Source organism: Meles meles, chromosome 1 (assembly GCF_922984935.1).
Source record: "Meles meles chromosome 1, mMelMel3.1 paternal haplotype, whole genome shotgun sequence".
In the NCBI taxonomy this organism is placed as follows: Eukaryota; Metazoa; Chordata; class Mammalia; order Carnivora; family Mustelidae; genus Meles; species Meles meles.
Window position 1 is genome coordinate 162579200 of NC_060066.1, and position 19083 is coordinate 162598282.

Consider the following 19083-nt stretch of genomic DNA (forward strand, 5'->3'; position numbering starts at 1 on the left):
AAGAAAGGAAATGTCACAGGTGATGAGACTAGAAAACTAATCAAGAGTAGAATTGGCAATGGCAAAGGGATGTGTTTGGGAGGTCAAGAGCCTCATAGCATAGCTAAGTCTCTCTCTGGACTTGTGGCTCCAAGAAGTTCCCACAAGCACCTACAGGGACACAGAAAGAGCCTGAGATTTAGCCTCAGCTTTCCTGCTAAGAGATCTGTTTCAGCATGAGGCAAAGGGACCAGAAATCCTTGCAGTGAGCAGACCAAAGGTAAGGACTAGACAGAAAGCAAAGCTTTTAAGCAACCAGAATCCTCCACGGAGAGGTCAGGTGAAGAGTCCAGGCAGTGGGAGAGAAGGTCAAACTCACAGCACAGTAAGAAGGGGCACGGCTCACAGTGACAGCAGTCACCACCTGGTACTGTGACATGCCGAAGCAGCACTAGAACAAGGACAGAGACTAGACAACCAAAGACCTGGGGGAAATGAGCTCTTCCTCCACTGAACAACAGTCAATGCTAGTGGAAAGGGGACTGTACAAGATAAGGACAATACTACACATCTATTACTATAATGTTAATTAATGTTAAGTCCTTTCGACCAATGCCATGTGACGAAAGGGAAGGAGTAAGAAGTGGGAGAAATCCTGAAAGACAGCATTTACCCAAAAGGCAGAATTTTACATTAATTGGCAAGTTCAAGTTCCTCCCAGCTTCTTCCCATCTGCAGAGTCAGGAGCTTAACAACAAGATGAGTTATCACAGAAAGCAAGGAAAATTACTCCTTTTTCCTCCCTCCCTCCCTTCCTTCTGCACATCAGATTGGTGGCCTATGATTTTTAGTTCAATTACAAACAGAAACTGAGTAAAAACTGGACAATTAAAGACACACTAATGGGGGACTGGTCAACTGAAAGCAAAGGAGATAATTAATCTCAGCTGTGCAAGATGCAAAGTTCTGAGATGGTGAGTTTACAGACTTCTTCAAATGACCTGCTACGGAGTTTCTAAAAGAATGTATGTATCAAGCCACCCTGGGATCTTGTTATAATGCAGTCTGATTTGTCGGACTAAGGTGTAGCCTAAGATTCTGCATTTCTAATAAGCACCGAGGCAATGCTAATGCTGGTGCCTTGAGGATCACCCTTGAGTAGCCAAGACCTACAGGATGTGTACATCACAAGCTTCTTACGAGCAGTTGTCAAAGATCCCACCATACGAGGTGACTCGAGGATTAGCTGAAGACAGGGAAGAAAGCCTTCGGGGAACTGATAAGGCAGACAGTGTAGAAAGAGAAGTTTCTAAGAGCTAGAATGTGAGCATCCACTGGAGAGAGATTGGGGGTTTTGTGAATGAGACCATAAACTTCAACCTGAGCCCATCTCCAAGGGCAGAGAGGACAGTGTTCCTGCAGTCTACCATGCAGAAATATGGGTCCAGGTGCTGGCAATGCCTGGGTCGCCAAAACAACTAGTGACAAAGTGGTGGTGTTCAACAACCCTGCCCATCCTTTGGATAAAATTATGAAGCAACTTCTTCAAGGAGCAGACAGAAAGTGGATAGAATCGAGCAACTCTGATTTTTGGAACTTACATCATCAGCCGTCACCGCCATGACACTCCTGCTTTTCTTCATTATAGAGGTGAAAGATATCCCCTCTTAGGATGTCCGTTGCTCAGCACAGTTCTGCTAATGATTTTAAAGATCTACGGGGGGGAAGAAAGAGACACATACACAAAAAAGAGCTCAGTATCCTTAGCTGAATATAAATACATGGTTTCTTTGTATTCTCCAGACTAACATTTGAATGTACGCAGTGTACACATATAAGTAAACAATTTCCCAAAACAATTCAATCTGATATGTGAGAAAAGAGGTTTGCATGATACAAAAAATCCAAGAAATCACTGGAGGATACTCAGGAGGATAGAAAAGAATAAGAGGGTAACACTTTGGCTCCCAAGTAATCCATAATCATTAAGAATATAGAAGTAATACATATTTCTGAAGGGTTTTATACTTTTTCATACAGAATTTCATCCCCATAACTGTCTGTGAGATTATTTCCATTTTTTTTCCTAATGTAACAATCAGAAAAATAATTGGACCAAGGTGACACATTTAAAATGCAGCAAATTTAAAATTTAAGGAACACAGGGCTTTGATATTATGGTCCAAAAAAAAAGAAAAAAAAAGAAAAAAAAACCAATACAGGAAATATACATCACCAAAAAACCCTTAATTTCAAATTTACCATCACTTTAAATCTCTTATCTGTATAAGCACATAGTTAAATACTTATTAAAGATAATTTTAATTAAAAAGAGCTAGAATTCCCTCACCATTTTGAAGAAGAAATGCTGCAATTCATGACATTTTTGTGTAGATCATTGGAAGCCACTTCAGAAATAAAGAACCTCAATACTATTTTCAAAATTTAAGGGTACATCTCGGTTGTGCAACTCCACAGAGAAAAACTCATCTTTCGTTTTGAAAACCCAGGCTTTTTAAAAAGGTACAAATTCAAAGTTTAGGCATCCAATAGTCTACGAGAGAACATAAAATATTCTGCTTGCAGAAGTGAACTGGAAAAGATATACTATAGAAATCCCTGAATCTAAAACGTGTTAGTCCATATGGTGGGTTCTCAAAATCTTGGTAAAAAAAATGTCCTGCATCATAGCTGAGCTCAAGAAGGTCCTATGTTTTCTCACTCTGTACATTTAAACTCTGAATACATGCCTGATTCGAAAAGTCTGCTTCTCGAACATGAAGATATATATAGATTAAGAGCATGATGGAATTGTAGCTATGTGACTAGGAATACTAAGTAGTGGCATTGTACCATCACCCAGGAAACCAGGGTTGAATTTCTAACACATAATTTGACTATATTATGCAGGAGTTGGCAGCAGAACTGACAGAGTGGGTAAGAGAGTGGGGGAGGGAGAAACTTCGCCTCTGTGTGTTCTAGGGAAAGAATCCCATAGGTTTTTCAGGAGTTTGATTCAATATGCCAAGGAAAAGCATTTTCTCAGCATACACCAAGGAATGACTGAACTTTTCTAATGCTGACCAAACAGGAGCAGACAAACTTCCAGAGCTTTTACTCAAAGGTCCCTTTGACACCTAACAAAAGTAGACAAATAACATTTTATCACATAGGGATCTTCAATATTGAGAGCTTCTGTAAGGTAGAATCTGGAAAAAAAAAAGTGCATGCTCCTAAGTTGTTTTTTTTTTTTAAAAAGCAAGATTCAAAATTTAAGTTTTACATTCAGGATACAGAATTATATATACCCAGTGATTTTAATTCTGTAAAAATAAAAGCATGGAAAAATACTAAAGAAGCTGTGTAAATGATGACAGTGGACATCATGTAAGGGTTCTATAACAGGGTTTTCTCTCTCTTCCATATTTTCCAGATTTTTTGTGATATATTATTTTATAACCCAAAAACTGATTTCATATATATTTTATATATTTCATTATGTATTATATCATTATATATTACTTATAACATATTAACATGTGTTGTTAATATATAGTATTAATACATGTTATTAATAATATATATTAATTTATATAAAATATAAAATAAGGACCCACAAAATACATAAGAATTTAACTTATGTTTTTAGTTATTTTATTGCTATAAAACTTAATGCGTCATATATTTGGTGGGCCATCTTTTTGTGAGGTAAATGATATCTGTTTATCTTGGGTGAAGAAACTAATGAACAATGACAGTCTAGCACTTAAGTCTTAGGCCGTAGCTAGATAATAAACTATGTGGTCTCTTAAATATCTATTAGGAAAGCATCAAATGAATTTGCACAGTTAATTAAATACATTCAGCATTATATCACATCATGTAACTGGTAAATTTAGCATCAGTACTATCAAGATGTGGGGCACCTGGATGGCTCGTCAGTTAAGTGCCCAACTGTTGATTTTGAATCAGGTCACAATCTCAGGGTCATGAAATAAAGCCCTACGTCAGGTTCTATGCTGAGCGTGGAGCCTGCTTAAGATTCTCTCACTCTGGGGCGCCTGGGTGGCTCAGTGGTTTGGGCCGCTGCCTTCGGCTCGGGTCATGATCTCGGGGTCCTGGGATCGAGTCCCGCATCAGGCTCTCTGCTCAGCGGGGAGCCTGCTTCCCTCTCTCTCTCTCTGCCTGCCTCTCTGCCTACTTGTGATCTGTGTCTGTCAAATAAATAAATAAAATCTTTAAAAAAGAAAAAAAAAATTCTCTCACTCTCCCTCTGCCGCCACTCACTCTCTCTCTCTCTTTCTATCTCTCTCAAGAAGGAAGGAAGGAAGGAAAGGAAGAAGGAAGGGAGGGAGGGAGGAAGGAAGGGCTATCACAATGCAAATGTTATTTACAGTCGATTTCAAAAAACCATAATTAATAGAATATGGGTCAGGAAAAAAAAAATAAGAACACCAAAGTGATCTCTAATAAATGGTTTCACACAGTAAATTAGTAAGAAAAATCTATGAAGCAAAATTTACTTTTTATCTTACATCAATTTTGCTTGGTAGGAATTGCACACACACAAAAAATAGAATAAAACACAGCAACTGAAATAGAAATCTCTAAGCTATCTTCAGCAGGGAGGGACAATGATCAAGTTTCCCCAGTAGAAATAAAGACCTTAAATATACCTTCTTAGACTTACACCAAGTATGATGGGAGCCAAATGAAGCTCAATGCACACTTAGGTTGCTTCGTATCTTGGCTACTGTAACTAATGCTGCAATAAACATGGAGTCCACTCATAGACAAATGGGTAAGGAAGATGTGGTACACATAGACGATGGAATATTATGCTGCCATTAAAAAAGGAGTGAGCTCTTTCCATTTGTAACAACATGGGTGGACATGGGAAGGTATGATGCTAAGTAAAATAAGTCAGACTGAGAAAGTCAAATGCTATATGATTTCACTCATATGTGGAATCCAAAAAAACAAGACAAATGAATAAATAAACAAAAAGCAGAATCAGATCGATAGACACAGAGGAAAAAAAAACAATGTTGTCAGAGGGAAGGAGGGTGCAGGAGTGGGCAAAATGGGTGAAGGGAAGTGGGAGATATCGGATTTCGTTATGGAATGAATAAGTTATGGGACTAAAAGGCACAGCATTGAGAATATAGTCAATGATATTATAATAGCATTAATGGTAACAGATGGTAGCCATACTTACAATGAGAGAGCATAACATAAACAGAATTTGAATCACTATGCTGTACACCTGAAAATAATATCACATTGTGTCAACTATACTCAAATATAAATAAAAATATATTTTAAAAAATGAAGCTCGGGGCGCCTGGGTGGCTCAGTGGGTTAAGCCGCTGCCTTCGGCTCAGGTCATGATCTCAGGGTCCTGGGATCGAGTCCCACATCGGGTTCTCTGCTCGGCAGGGAGCCTGCTTCCCTCTCTCTCTGCCTGCCTCTCTGCCTACCTGTGATCTCTCTCTCTCGCTGTCAAATAAATAAATAAAAATCTTAAAAAAAAAAAAATGAAGCTCAAGGCAAATCTGGCCCTTGAGAATTTTGGAAGGAAAAACTTACACATACTAACTATGTACTTGGTAGATAGTAACTGCTCAAAAATATTTGTAAAATTAGTAAATCAAAGAATATGCTAAATGCTAAATGCTAAAATCCTATGTGTAGATAAAACTTTTCTTTGAAATAAAGAACTAGTTGGTGATGGGTGTCAGGGAAGCTTTAAGAAGGAAATGAGGTTTCTTTTTAGCCTTAAATAAGTGGGGTTTTTTTAGTGGAAATAATGACGAACAACGTGGTATGCAAAAATATGGAATGGAACTTAATACACTAAGGGTGTGATACAGGCAGAAAGATGCTATGCTAAGGAAATTTATGACAGGCAGAGAGACAAAATGTTCCAGGCTAACATCAGTAGATCTTCTGGCAAGCAAGAATACTTTTAAGAGGTCTGAGCCATGGAAATAAACTTCTATCTTATGACACTTTGAGTGTGAGAGCTTATGGGATAAATTTATGTGCCTTTAACTGAGATCATGTCCTGGCTAGGAAAAAGCGGGATCTCAACTTACAAGGCAGTTTTCCAAGTGTTATATATTAAAAATATTTTTACTTTATATTCAGAAATAAAACACAACATCTGTTACATAACACAAGAAAAAAAATAGAGGCGAGATATTTTCTGGATATCCCTCATTTTCCAACAAGATCCTCCCCTCCACCTTTTCCATCCTGGACATAGTCCACGGGTTTTCTAGCCCTCTGGCTCCTAGGTGTGTCCAGCCAATGGAAAACAGAGGCAGTAGACCAGAGGACAAGAGGAAAGAGAGGTCCTTCTCTTTGGGCCATGGTGTAGCAATGGCTAAAGTTTTCTATTCTAGGTCACAGCTCTGCAAGCACCTGTCTTTGAACATCCCTAGGTTCCATTAACTAGTGTCTCCACTGACCCTGCAGACGTAGGACCGTGGCTAGCCTTGGGGTACCTCTTCATGCCTGTCTGCTTATCCTCAATCCTGACCACATCTTTCGTAAATAGTACCTTCACTAAATAGTACCTCTCTTTCACCTCTTTGAGAGTACAACCTACTTCCTGCTCTACTGGAGAACAGGGGTTGTACAAACCATTTTATTGCTGATTGTTAGTGTCAGCTGCCTTTCATTTAAGCTAACATAGATTGAGAAGTTATGCCAGTTTAAGCACTATACATACATGATTTCCAATACCAAACAGCCAACCAAAGGAAGGTGGGGGGGGGGGACGATAATAATGACAGGTGAGGAAATCAAGTCTTAGAACAGTAATGAAATATGCCCAACGTCACACTCTTTGCTGGTTCAGACCAGAACATTCTGGTTCTAAAGCCAAGCCTCTTAACCCATCACTGTGTAGCTGATTGAGTCTTATTCACATCTTTTCAAGGCAGTAGTGAATGAAGTGATTTTTACTTCATTTTCTGATGCTGGAAATACAAGTTAAGTTGATTAGTTTTCTGGAAACTTCCTCCCTAATCAGGTAAGGGCAAAAAGAAACACTTTTTAAAAAGACACTGAAGTCTTTAAGTGCCTCAAATTTAAAGAAAATGGAGACAAGAGAAGAGATCAAGTTCTCTTAATTCGAGATTAACCTTCCATTAGCAAAATCTGCCTCTCCAGAGATAGAACATGATATGTTTCATTAAAGCAAAATATTCCTAAGAATTTCTAAGGTGATGAGTGAGTATGAGGACTATAAATTCCATTTCTGGCATATTTTAATAATTTTCCTATGGTTCTATATTTCACCACCTAAAAGATGCTTTTAAGCTTACATTACTCTTTCATAACATTCTCTGGTGTTCAAAGACTACAGTATTCTTCATTAATTTCACCTTCCCTTCTTTCTCTTTCCTCCACAGAGATTTAAAAACTAAAATGAGGGAAAGGACTCTGGCTGCTATAGCACCAGGAGGAGTTTCTTTTGACAGGTTATAGCTATCAATACTAGTAATCCTGGGCTGATAAAAATTTCAATGACTAATAACAAACATTCTAAAGTCCTGCATCATGGATACCTCCTACATCAAACCATGAAGAACTGAGAAAAATGAGTAATATTTTTGAGTTTTTAAGAAAGCTTTTTTTTTCCAGCTTAAAGATTGCCTTTTATTCTGAGATGATTTCCAAAAAGTTTGATTTTGATTTCTGTGTAATTGATTTACTGAAGAATCGGAACTCAGTAGGGCACAGATACGTAATAGTTTTAATTTTTTTCCAGTTACTGGTTTCCATCTGCAACGTCAAGTCCATTTTCTCTTCCTTAACAGCAGTTCAAGGCTGAGTCCATTACTGCAACTTATAATTGCTTTAAATATCATCTCCTTCTCTTTTCCTAGCTAAATGGCCAGGCTCTGTGGGACCACTCAGTGGCCAGTGTCTAGGATTTCGAGTGGAAAGAGGGACTGGTCTACTCTTTTAGTCCTCTTCCTTCCTTCCTCTTCAGGTTCTAGTTCTTTCCACATTACAGCAGAGAGGAAGAATTAATGAAAAGGAGAAAAGTCTTTTTACTCAACTGGACATTTAATTGTGGCTCTATTGAGTGCCATTGCTTTTCCAGCAAAAGGCACTATATATATATATAGCCCTTTCTAAGGGGTGTCCAAATGTTCATTCTATTCTTAGGAGTAAGTAGGAGATTCCCCATTGGGAAAATAAATGTTCTAGTCTTCTCAGCTCCCATCCCCATTAATTTCTGTTGAAACTCTTGCTGGTGTGACCCTCCTGGGCAATAGTTCACTCTCTTGATTGAAGTACTGATAAAATGGCTCAGGCCACAATGCACTTGATCTGGAATAAGCTCCAGCATCCTTGTCACACCGAGTGGTGAGAGTATCTCACCATTATTCCGCCCTGCTATCTCTCTCTCCATTACTCTTTCTCCCTTGCTCAAGAAGTCACAAAGAGCAGATCAGAAAGTATTCTGCATAAGTGATCAATGGAGAAATGAGATACTACATCAATAACTTATTAATATCTTTCAGCCCCAAGCCAATCATTCTACTCTTCTATGATGCTGGGGCAGAGACATTGCAAACTACATTTACAGGTTCTCTTCCTAACTAGCTTCTTTCGGATGCTGACAATGGGAATCAGTAGGAAGCTGGAAGAGAGTTAGAGAAAAGGGACTCTCTTCCTCCATCCAAGAGTACAGACAACTTGGGCACTCCCTTCTAGCAGATTCAGAACCACCCACACAATACCCCATCAAACGTCTGCTCCTAGCTTCAGAGCAACCCCTTGGTGGTCCCAGCTCCTATGGTGGGAAACCCTCTTGTGTATACCTAGATCTCGTAACACCATCTCCCCTACTTCCCTAAGAATGGAAGCTACTTTACCATTCTTTGGATTACCTGGCTGACTTCTTTTCACTTTCATCATTCAATACTTGCATAAGCAACTTCTTGTATTAAATTCCTTTTGCTTTCCTAACTAGAATCTACGAGATATAGAAGTTAACCCTCCTTTTGTGAAAGATACTCCTGATCTCTACAAGTAGTTTTTCATCTCCAGTAGGCCAATAACTAACTCACTTCTCCCAAACCTCTCCACATCCATCCTCTCCCCATCCAGAGTGATTATATGGGCACTGGGAAGTTGCTGGAGTAATGATAGGTATCAGAACCCACCTGCTACTTCCACAAGGAGTTGCCTGACCACTTTTGTATATAGCTCGCCATAGAGAATGCTGGATATTTTGATGGCTTTAGTCCTCTGTTTTGGATTATAGTTGCCATTAGTAGCATAACAGGAAAAGTTCTAGTCATCATTCTTTCAGATGTTAACATTTCCTTCCATGAAATGATGATAATGTAATGGGGCATGAGCATTTCTTTTGTTTCTCAATGGCCTCAACAGAGAAAATGAAACATTGGCAACACTTGTCAGTCCTCTGATTCTTTGAAAATTTTACTGACTCACAAAGTACAAATTTCTAAGATCCTTTGCAGCACACCAGTTAATGTCTTACCTTTTTAAAATAACTAGCATAAAATCTAGTTCAAGAAAGGGAAGGTTTTCTAATGTAGCATGCATTTGGGGAAGAAATGCTGGACAAAGAGGAGTCTGAACTGGTATGTCTTTTCAGAGATCCATAACCACCACACTATAGTTATCCCCTATGAAAACCGATAAAGGAAACCTCACTAAAATGGATTTGAGGGGTCAGGAAGGGGAACACAGAAAGGGAAACCATATGACTCAAATGTCAAATAAGAAGATTGTTAATTACAGACTCCAGCAGAATTATCACCAGGAAAGAATCATTAATTACAGGTATCAATAGGGAAAGATGTGCATTGTGCCTCCTGTAAGAAATTGATCACCCCTGTAAGTCAGTCAATGAGAAACTATCATCAGCCTGAACCCTTAATTTTCTCCAATGGACTTCCATTCAAAACAACCCCTTCCAACTTCCTCCTTCTCCATAAAATAACGTTCCTTTCCTCTGTTTGACTTGCCTGTGGTTTTGCTACAGCTTGCATGTCCTTAATTGCAATTCTTTGCTACTCCCAAATTTTTGCTGATAAAGTAACTTCTAATTTTAAGGTTAACACTGCCAAGCTCTGGAACTTTGACATTCTCAGTTGTCAAGGGGTTTGTTCAGGGGTTGCATTATAATTATCTACAAGCTTTATGAATCTAATGAAATTCTAGTAAACTAGTGGAAGAAAACAAAAACTATAAAAATCAACTCTCCAGAATCAGAAAATAGATAAAAATGTCCAGAATTCAGTACATAAAATATAAAACTCCTCTCTTGAGTTTGCATCTACTGGTCTTACCACACTTTCAGAAACTTAGGACTACTGTACTCAATTATAACTCATTTGGGGTTTGACTATAGGGAAGATACACAGAGGAGACAAATGTGCTTCCTCCTAAAAACTGCTCTAGTGGAATGCAAATAATGGAGAGCAAACAAACTGAGGAAAAATGTATATGTAATAAGACATTTTCTATGTAAAACTCCTTAAGACTATAAGCACCCGACACTTAGACATAAGCAGTTCTGAGAGAGAAAATCAGTTCGTTTAACTAGGCAATAAGAATCAAGGACTTTTGAGATAAAAATTGAAAAGTATTAAGAATTAATATGAACCTAAACCATTAACTTAGCCTGAGAGAATAATAAGTAACAAAGAGATAATGGAATTCTTTTAATAGTCATCAGACTGCAAAGCAGCTAGGCTAAATGCTGCTCTGAGTAAAATGTGTCTCCTGAACAACCATTCAAAATCAATTTCTACTATGCAATGTGTTCTCTGTAAATTACTAAAAGGATACAAACTTGAAATCAGTACACATGTTGATAGAAAAGAGAAAACTGTTAGTATACAATTGGTTTGGATGAATGTTAATCTCTAATAATAATAGAACGGAAAACGACAAACTATTCCCATTATATAAATATATATACTTATATATATAAACTTATATAAATATATTATTACATATTATATATATTTATATAGTATTTTAAAATAATAAATATATAAATATATAAATATAAATAAATAAATTTATAATAATATATAATATATTTAAATATATAAATATATCATATTTATATAGATATATAATATATCTATAGAAGTATATAAATATATAAATAATAAATCTATAAACTTATATAAATGATGCCTTAATGGTCTTCCACAAAATGGTGGCATAGGAAGATCTTTAACTCCTCCTCCCACAGACACATCAAATCAACAGCTACATATGGATTATTCACTTCTGAAAAATATCTAAAAACTAGATGAACTGTCACTCCACAATAAAGGATAAAAAGACTATCCCCACTGCCTAAAGTTCTGGCTTCCAATCAGCCTGAAACTAGGCACTAAATGACTTCCTTGACTTTATTTTTTTTATTTATTTTATTTAAATTCAACTAAGTAACATACAGTGTATTATTAGTTTCAGAGGTAGAGGTCGGTGATTCATCAGTTGTATATAACACCCAGTGTCATCATATCCTGTGCCCTCCTTGATGCCCGTTACCCAGTTATTCCCTTCCCCCACCCCCCTCCTCTCCAGCAACCCTCAGCTTGTTTCCTAGAGTTAAGAGTCTCTTACGTTTTGTCTCCTTGACTTTAAAGTGCCTACAGTCTTGTCTTCAGAGGAATGAAAAAATGATTATCCATTCAACAATACCTAATGTGTCCTTGGAATGTGTCAGGATCACAGCGCAGTGTCATAAGTGCTATGACAGCAATAGACAACAGGTTCATTAGGTGAACAAATGAGTGAAGGTCATCTCTACAGGCAAAAATTATAAGGAAAGCTTCGTAGAGGAGGTTACAGTTCTTTTACAGGTATTGTAGCTAAGGAACAAAGAAAGGAGCCCTTCTATCCTCCTTCTATCTATTCTCCAAAGTGTTTTTTTTTAAAATGCAGAATTCCCTCTATCACTTCCCTGCATTACCTTCTTCATGGCTTCCTGTTACATTCAGGATAATCCAAAACCCTATTATGCCATACAAGTCCCTACCCGTCTGGTCTCTCCTTGCCTTTGGGGCCTCATCTTCTAATGTTGGTTTCTACCTGCTTCCCCACCTAATCCCACATCAGTGTTCCCTTATCTCATCTATCTTTAGCCAAATTGCATTTGGGATTTACCCAACATGTCTTCCTTGCCTCAGGACTCTCCCTGCACTGTAATACTTCCCAGTTTTGCCTGGCTTACTCATTCCTCAGTCTTCAGCTTAAATATCTTTCTTTCAGAAAAATCTTTATTGAATTACCTGCCTGTCACAAGGTCTTACCACATCATTACTTTTTTCTTAGTCACAGTATTTATCATAATTATATATTTATTTGTAGGAATGCATAGCTGTATACCTCTCAGAAGCTCATAGTGAATCTTGCTAGTCACTCTATCCCCGTGCCAAGCAATAAATATTTACTAAAAATTGTTTAAATGAATAAAATATATATGATCTGTGCTTCTCCCTGAAATACTAGAAGTGTGAAAATCCAAAAGCAGCAGATACAGGAGGGTGCGGCAGACTGAACCAGAAGGCCTCATGAACTACAAATAAGACCTCACAAATAACCAATATAGACAGAATGTATGTTCTTACTCCTGTGATAGGAATACTAATAGTCTCGTGGTAAGCACGATTTCATAGTTCCTAAACATATTATCTCATATAATATTCACAGTTACTGGTGTCTCTATTGCACAGGTAAGAATTCTGAAGCATTAAAAGGGTAAATGAGGGGGGTGCCTGGGTAGCTCAGTCATTGGGCGTCTGCCTTTGGCTCGGGTCATGATCCTGGGGTCTGGGAATTGAGCCCCTCAACGGGCTCCCTGCTTGGCGGGAAGCCTGATTCTCTGTCTCCCACTCCCCCCGCTTGTGTTCCTTCTCTCACTGTGTCTCTCTCTGTCAAATAAATAAATAAAATCTTTTAAAAAGGAGGGGGGAGGTATATGAAGTAAATGACTTGTCCAAGCTAACTCATCTAGCAAAGAACAGAGACAGGAGTCACACCCAGTCACTGTGCCTCCAGAATTCATGCGATTAACTACTATCCTCCACTGCTTCTTGGAAGAGGCAAACAAGCATTATTATCAGAGAGCAATGACAAATGAAGATGGGTTACAGCCATGATACAGAAGATAACTGGGAACAAAAGTGGAATTTCGGGACAAGATAGGACACACATAATTCTTAAAATAACGAAACAAAATAAGAGTCTATTGTTTTCAGAACATATGGAGCCTATGAAAAGCGGCTCTTTTATATAATCTCATACAGATTTACATTAAGTTGGAAAACTTAGACTATGTGTATAAAACATAACTAAAAAGGCATACTAATTTGCCTCTGTTTCTCTTAGACTTGAGCAAGAATTCACAAGTATTTTCTTTTTCTGTCTTTGTTTCAATATCTAAAATTATTTTAAGTTAATACAGAAGATTCTTGATATTCATTCACAAGGGCTACATGTGAATGTAGCTTTTAAAAACTGTCCACCAGAATAATGCTTTTCAAATATGTTTCATGGGACCTGTGGGAGATAGATAAGATTTTGATCAAAGTCTTTTTAGGCTCAAAGACCCCAGGCACTCACCATAAATTTTTTTTCTTAAGAAGACTAAAATCAGAGGTACGTGGGTGGCTCAGTGGGTTAAGTCTGCCTTTGGCTCAGGTCATGATCTCAGGATCCTGGGATCGAGCCCCACATCAGGCACTCTGCTCTGTGGGGAGCCTACTTCCCCACCCCCCACTCTCTCTCTCTCTCTGCCTGCCTCTCTGCTTAGTCGTGATCTCTCTCTCTCTGTCAAATAAATAAATAAAATCTTTTAAAAAAAAGAAGAAGAAGAAGAAGACTGAAATCACAAAGTATAGCAATTCATCATTGTTTTAAACAAGTAAGCATACAAAACTCCTGTGTGCTCCTTTCCCAAAAATATACATACTACATCATTACAGACTTCCTATGAGGAAAATCCAAGACATGTGAGGAATCTTCCCAGGACCTCAAATGAATTAATGGTATGGAACTTGCTGATTTAAATGAATTAATTGGATATTAACTCTGCCGATGATTATTGCCCATTAGAAGCAGACATCCAATTTAGGGCCAATGTGTCCCAGGCCTCCTAAAAGATCAGGGACCCACATCTAGGGAGACATAGGAAAGGAAAAAACCTTAGAAGCAGAATTCAGGGTAATATTGTTTTGATATGGCATAAAAGAACATAAGGAAACATTTGCTATTGGTCTTTAAGTATCTTTAAGTAGTCAGAAACTGTAATTCCCTTGCTTGTTTTTAAAGATGCAAAATTAGGCCTCACTGTGAGAATGGACTCACTCATGAATTTAGCGAAGGCTTAATTCAACTTATATGTAAGAGGGGAGAGAACAGAAGGAGCAGGTATTAGAGAACAACGAGGCTTGGCTGCCACAAAATCTCCATTTTTACCTATTTCGCATTCTGAGTCTCTTTGTAAGATTTCATTTGACAAGAGGTTCTAACCCTTAAAAATAAAAGTTGGAAAACCACTATAGTCCTCCCTATTATACCCCCATAAAATGCCTTAGAACAGTGTTTTCCAAACTTTATTCAAGTACCATCTTTGTAACTTTTGCCATCCACAATTCCCTCATCTTTCAGATGCAATAGAGAGCCCTTCAAAGCTGAGTTGGTATTCACCTAATGAGCGCCGTAACTTGGACTAAACTCCCAGTGATCTGGATTCAGTCCACAGTTTGTCCCACTGCAGTGGCTTCATGTGCCCCTAAATTAAAGGCTTTTGTTTTGTGTTTGTATTGCTTTTGGCAAAGTCTTATTTATGCATCAGAGAGCATGCTAACACCACACACACACACACACACACAGGGCTTCCATGCCAAGCAATTTATTTATGAATTCATTCATTCATGTACTCAGGCATTCATGTGTGCATTTATACAGCAGTCATTCACTGAGCACTACTGAGAGCCCTGTGCTTTCTAGGCACTGAGAACACACAGATGAAAAGAAATGACTTCTGTCCTCAAGGATTGCAGAGCCTGAGTGGAGTAGAGTGGAAATGGACAGTTCATGTAACTAATTAAATTACAGAGATACCTACAAGGTGCAGCAGCCGCATACAGGAAGGTTAGAGAAGTCTGCCTCTAGAAGATCAGAAAGGACTTCACAGGGGAGGCAGGTCAAAGCCATGCTCTAGTAAGACAAGTACGATTTTACCATAAAGGTGAAGGAAAGTATGATTCCAAACAAAACAAGAGGTCCTCTTGCTGATCTTTAGCCACCAGTAAGAGCCCAATTGGTAACTATGAGATCTTTAATAAGTCATTTGATCCTTCTAATCTTGTGCTTCTATGGATGAAAAATGATTATTTGCTATATCTATTCCTGATATGGCTGCTATCATATAAGATCAATATTTTCAAATGTTAAAATGTTGCATGCCTTTGAATGATGGAAGCAGATGGGATAGGCATCTGCGCTTCTCCAGTAGAAACGGCGTCGAGGGCAACCCAGGTGCTGTAGAATGGAAAACCCTCCCAAAGGGAATTCAAAAACTCTAGGTTGAGATTCCAACTCTGTGGCCCATTTAGCAATTTACTTGACCTCTCTGAGACTGTGTTCTTATTTATAAAAGCAGCCACAATGCCTCCCACTTCACAGGGCTATTGTGAGGACTATATGTAAGAGTGAGTGGTGCCTGGAAGGGTCTTGTACATAGTGGGTCCTCATTAAATGATTTGCTGAATCACAGTCTCATCAAAATATTCCCGTGAAGTCTTATCTTTTCACCTTATCACGAAGATGCCCACTTTTAACCTCCTTCCTTTTGGAAAACATAACTGAAATAACAAGACCTTATATAACTCTGCTTTAGAGCTATTTATGTCTGAATTTTCTTTTTACCAAGAGAACATAACAACTGCGTCACTGGGGAAAGTCTCCAGGGATCTGAGCATGGGGTCAAGATGAATCTGAGAAGATGAACATTACAACCCTCCCAAAAGGACAATCGTCAGATGAGAAAATAATATAAGTCTGAAATGACATTAATCCCAATTCCTCTATAGTACATTTACGTATGATTATAAGAAGTAACAAATACTGGTAAGCTATTATCTAACCATGAATATAATATAGAACACTTCCCCTCAGTAGTTAATGAAAAACAAGCAATATCTATTTCTCTCTTCCATCATAAGGCTAAGTAACAACATCTGGGTCACAAAAAGTCTTTTGGCCTTAGCTATACCTTACAGATTGTCACTATAAATGGGTCCTTGTCCTAACAACAGCCAATCCAGATTAAAAAGTTTAATAGTTGTACGATAGAGTATTATGCCTCCATCAGAAAGGATGAATACCCAACTTTTGTAGCAACATGGATGGGACTGGAAGAGATTATGCTGAGTGAAATAAGACAAGCAGAAGAGAGTCAAGTATCATATGGTTTCACTTATTTGTGGAGCATAACAAAGAACATGGAGGACATGGGGAGATGGAGAGAAGGGAGTTGAGGGAAATTGGAAGGGGAGATGAACCATGAGAGACTATGGACTCTGAAAAACAACCTGAGGGTTTTGAAGGGGTGGAGGGTGGGAGGTTGGGGAACCAGGTGGTGGGTAATAGGGAGGGCACGTATTGCATGGAGCATTGGGTGTGGTGCAAAAACAATGAATACTGTTACGCTGAAAAGAAATTTTAAAAAAGTGAAAAAAAAAGTTTAATAGTTGTTCTACTGGCTGTGTTGTAGAAATTATACATATACAAAATACACACACACATAATGAGGATGTAGATCAAATTTTTTGTAAAAATCTGAACAGACTCCAATCACAGAGGGCAAAGTTTACACAGGACTTCCTATTTACTTCTTAGGGAAATATTACTGATGATATGAAGTTGTGTTGTTATGTTTTATCTTTGCCTGGAGGACAGTAAAACAACAACCATTATCATTTGTCATGCATGTATTAAGTCTAAAACTATACTAAGTAAGACTGACTAGAGAGAAACTCTCTCTTGATCCATAATTTCTGTGAGTTCTCCTGTTCATTAACATCTAGTCACGTTTTTTAGTGCCAGACAGGAAATGAGGTGATGGTCTCAAGCCTTAATCTTATGAGAAATCAATCATTTATTTTAAAAAAGAAAAGAGGGGCGCCTGGGTGGCTCAGTCATCTGTCTTCAGCTCATGCAGGTCATGATCCCAGAGGATCGAGCCCCTCATCAGGCTCCCTGCTCAGCTGGAGTCTGCTTCTCCCTCTCCCACTCCTCCTGCTTGTGCTCCCTCTCTCACTGTGTCTCTCTCTGTCAAATAAATAAATAAAATCCTAAAAATATATACATATATATATTTATATATATATATTAAAATTTGTTTATCCTTTCTCCTACTGATAGATAATTGAGCTGTAAACATTTGGGAGCATTATAAATATCATTGCTAGGAGTATTTTATACAAGCTTTTATGTGTTCATATATGTTTATTTCTCTTAGAAATTATTTCAGAGTGAAATTTCTGAATATAATCACAGAGTATATTTTAAAAAAAATTTTTTTTATTTATTTGACAGACATAAGTAGGCAGAGAGGCAGGCAGAGGGAGAAGGGGAAGCAGGCTCCCCACTGAGCAGAGAGCCTGATGTGGGGCTCTATCCCAGGACCCTGGGATTACAACCTGAGCGGAAGGCAGAGGCTTAACCCACTGAGCCAACGAGGCGCCCCCACAGAGTATATTTAAATTTAAAAGAAACTCCCAAGCATTTTCCAGTGATTTTACTGTATTATATGCCAACCAGCAATATATAAGAATTCTAGCAGTTGCAAATTCTCACCAGCATTTGGTATTGTCAAGTTTGTTTTTTAAATTTTGACATTTTACAGAGTATAAAATGGTATCAAATTGTGGTTTCAATTTACATTTCCCTGATAATAGCACCATTGAGAATTTTGTCATGCCTTTTTTTGCCTTTGGCATATCATCTTTTATGAAGTATCTGATCTAGTAAATTGGACACTTTTAATCAAGTTGTTTGTATTTTCATTATTAACTTTTGTTGGCATTCCCGAATACTGATATAAGTTCTCCACTAGATATCGTTCCTCCAGTCTGTGACTTGCCTATTCAGTTTATTAAAAGTGTTTTTTATGAGAAGCTTTTAATATTGGTGAAATCGAATTATCAGTTTTTTTCATTTACATTTATTTTATATTCTGAGACCTCTGCCTGCCTAAAAAGCACAAAGAGCTTCTCCTATTCTATTGTCCTATTTTCCTGTTCTTCTAGAAGTTTTATTATCTTATCCTTTAAGTTAAATACTATGTCTATATGAAATTAATGCTTGTGTTCAAGTGCCACTGTAAAAATCAGCATACCTGAAGTAAAAATAGTATTTCAGTCACAAACTTTAAGTTGACTAGAGTACAGTTCTACAACATCACCACAATCGAGATACAGAGTATTCCCATCACTCCAGAGAGTTCTCTCTTGCCCATTTGCAATGAATCTTTTCTTCCACAACTAGTTCCTGGCCACCAGTGATCTGTTTCCTGTCACTCTAATTTTGCCTTTTCTAAAATTTAATATGAATAGAAGAATATAGCAGGCAGACCTTCCCATATGGAGTCTTTCATTCAGCATAATGCTTTTGTGATTAACCTATGTGACCATACGTGTGAACAGTTTTATTGTTATTCCCGAGTGTGTTCCATGGAATGAATATACCACAATTTATCCATTAACCAGCTGATAAACATTTGGGTTGTTAGGGGTTTAGTGACTGTGATCAAAACTGAAGGGAACATCCAACTATAATACAGTATTTATAAGAATACCTGTTTCCAATCCCTATCACTAGGATAGCTGAGTCATTTGATAAGTGTGTAACTTCATAAGAAATGACCAAGTTGTTTACCAAAATGGCTGAACTATTTTACATTCTCCATAGTAGTGTATGGTTCCAGATGCTCTGCATCTTTGCCAAAACTTGCTATTGTCAGGATTTGGGTTTTTTGTTTTCTTATTTTTGTCATTCTAGTGGGAATGTAGTGGTATC

The 19083-nt window shown here is 37.8% G+C and overlaps 1 protein-coding gene across 2 annotated transcripts in view; it reads right to left on the bottom strand.

The window, feature by feature from the left end:
• Positions 1-19083, bottom strand: part of PDE4B (phosphodiesterase 4B) — a 567587-nt gene that overhangs the window by 460637 nt on the left and 87867 nt on the right. For both annotated transcript variants that reach the window (XM_046017685.1, XM_046017679.1), the window contains exon 2: positions 1581-1693. In XM_046017685.1, coding sequence (XP_045873641.1) covers positions 1581-1622 — 42 coding nt within the window. In that variant the 5' untranslated portion in view covers positions 1623-1693. The remainder of the gene's footprint in view (positions 1-1580; positions 1694-19083) is intronic.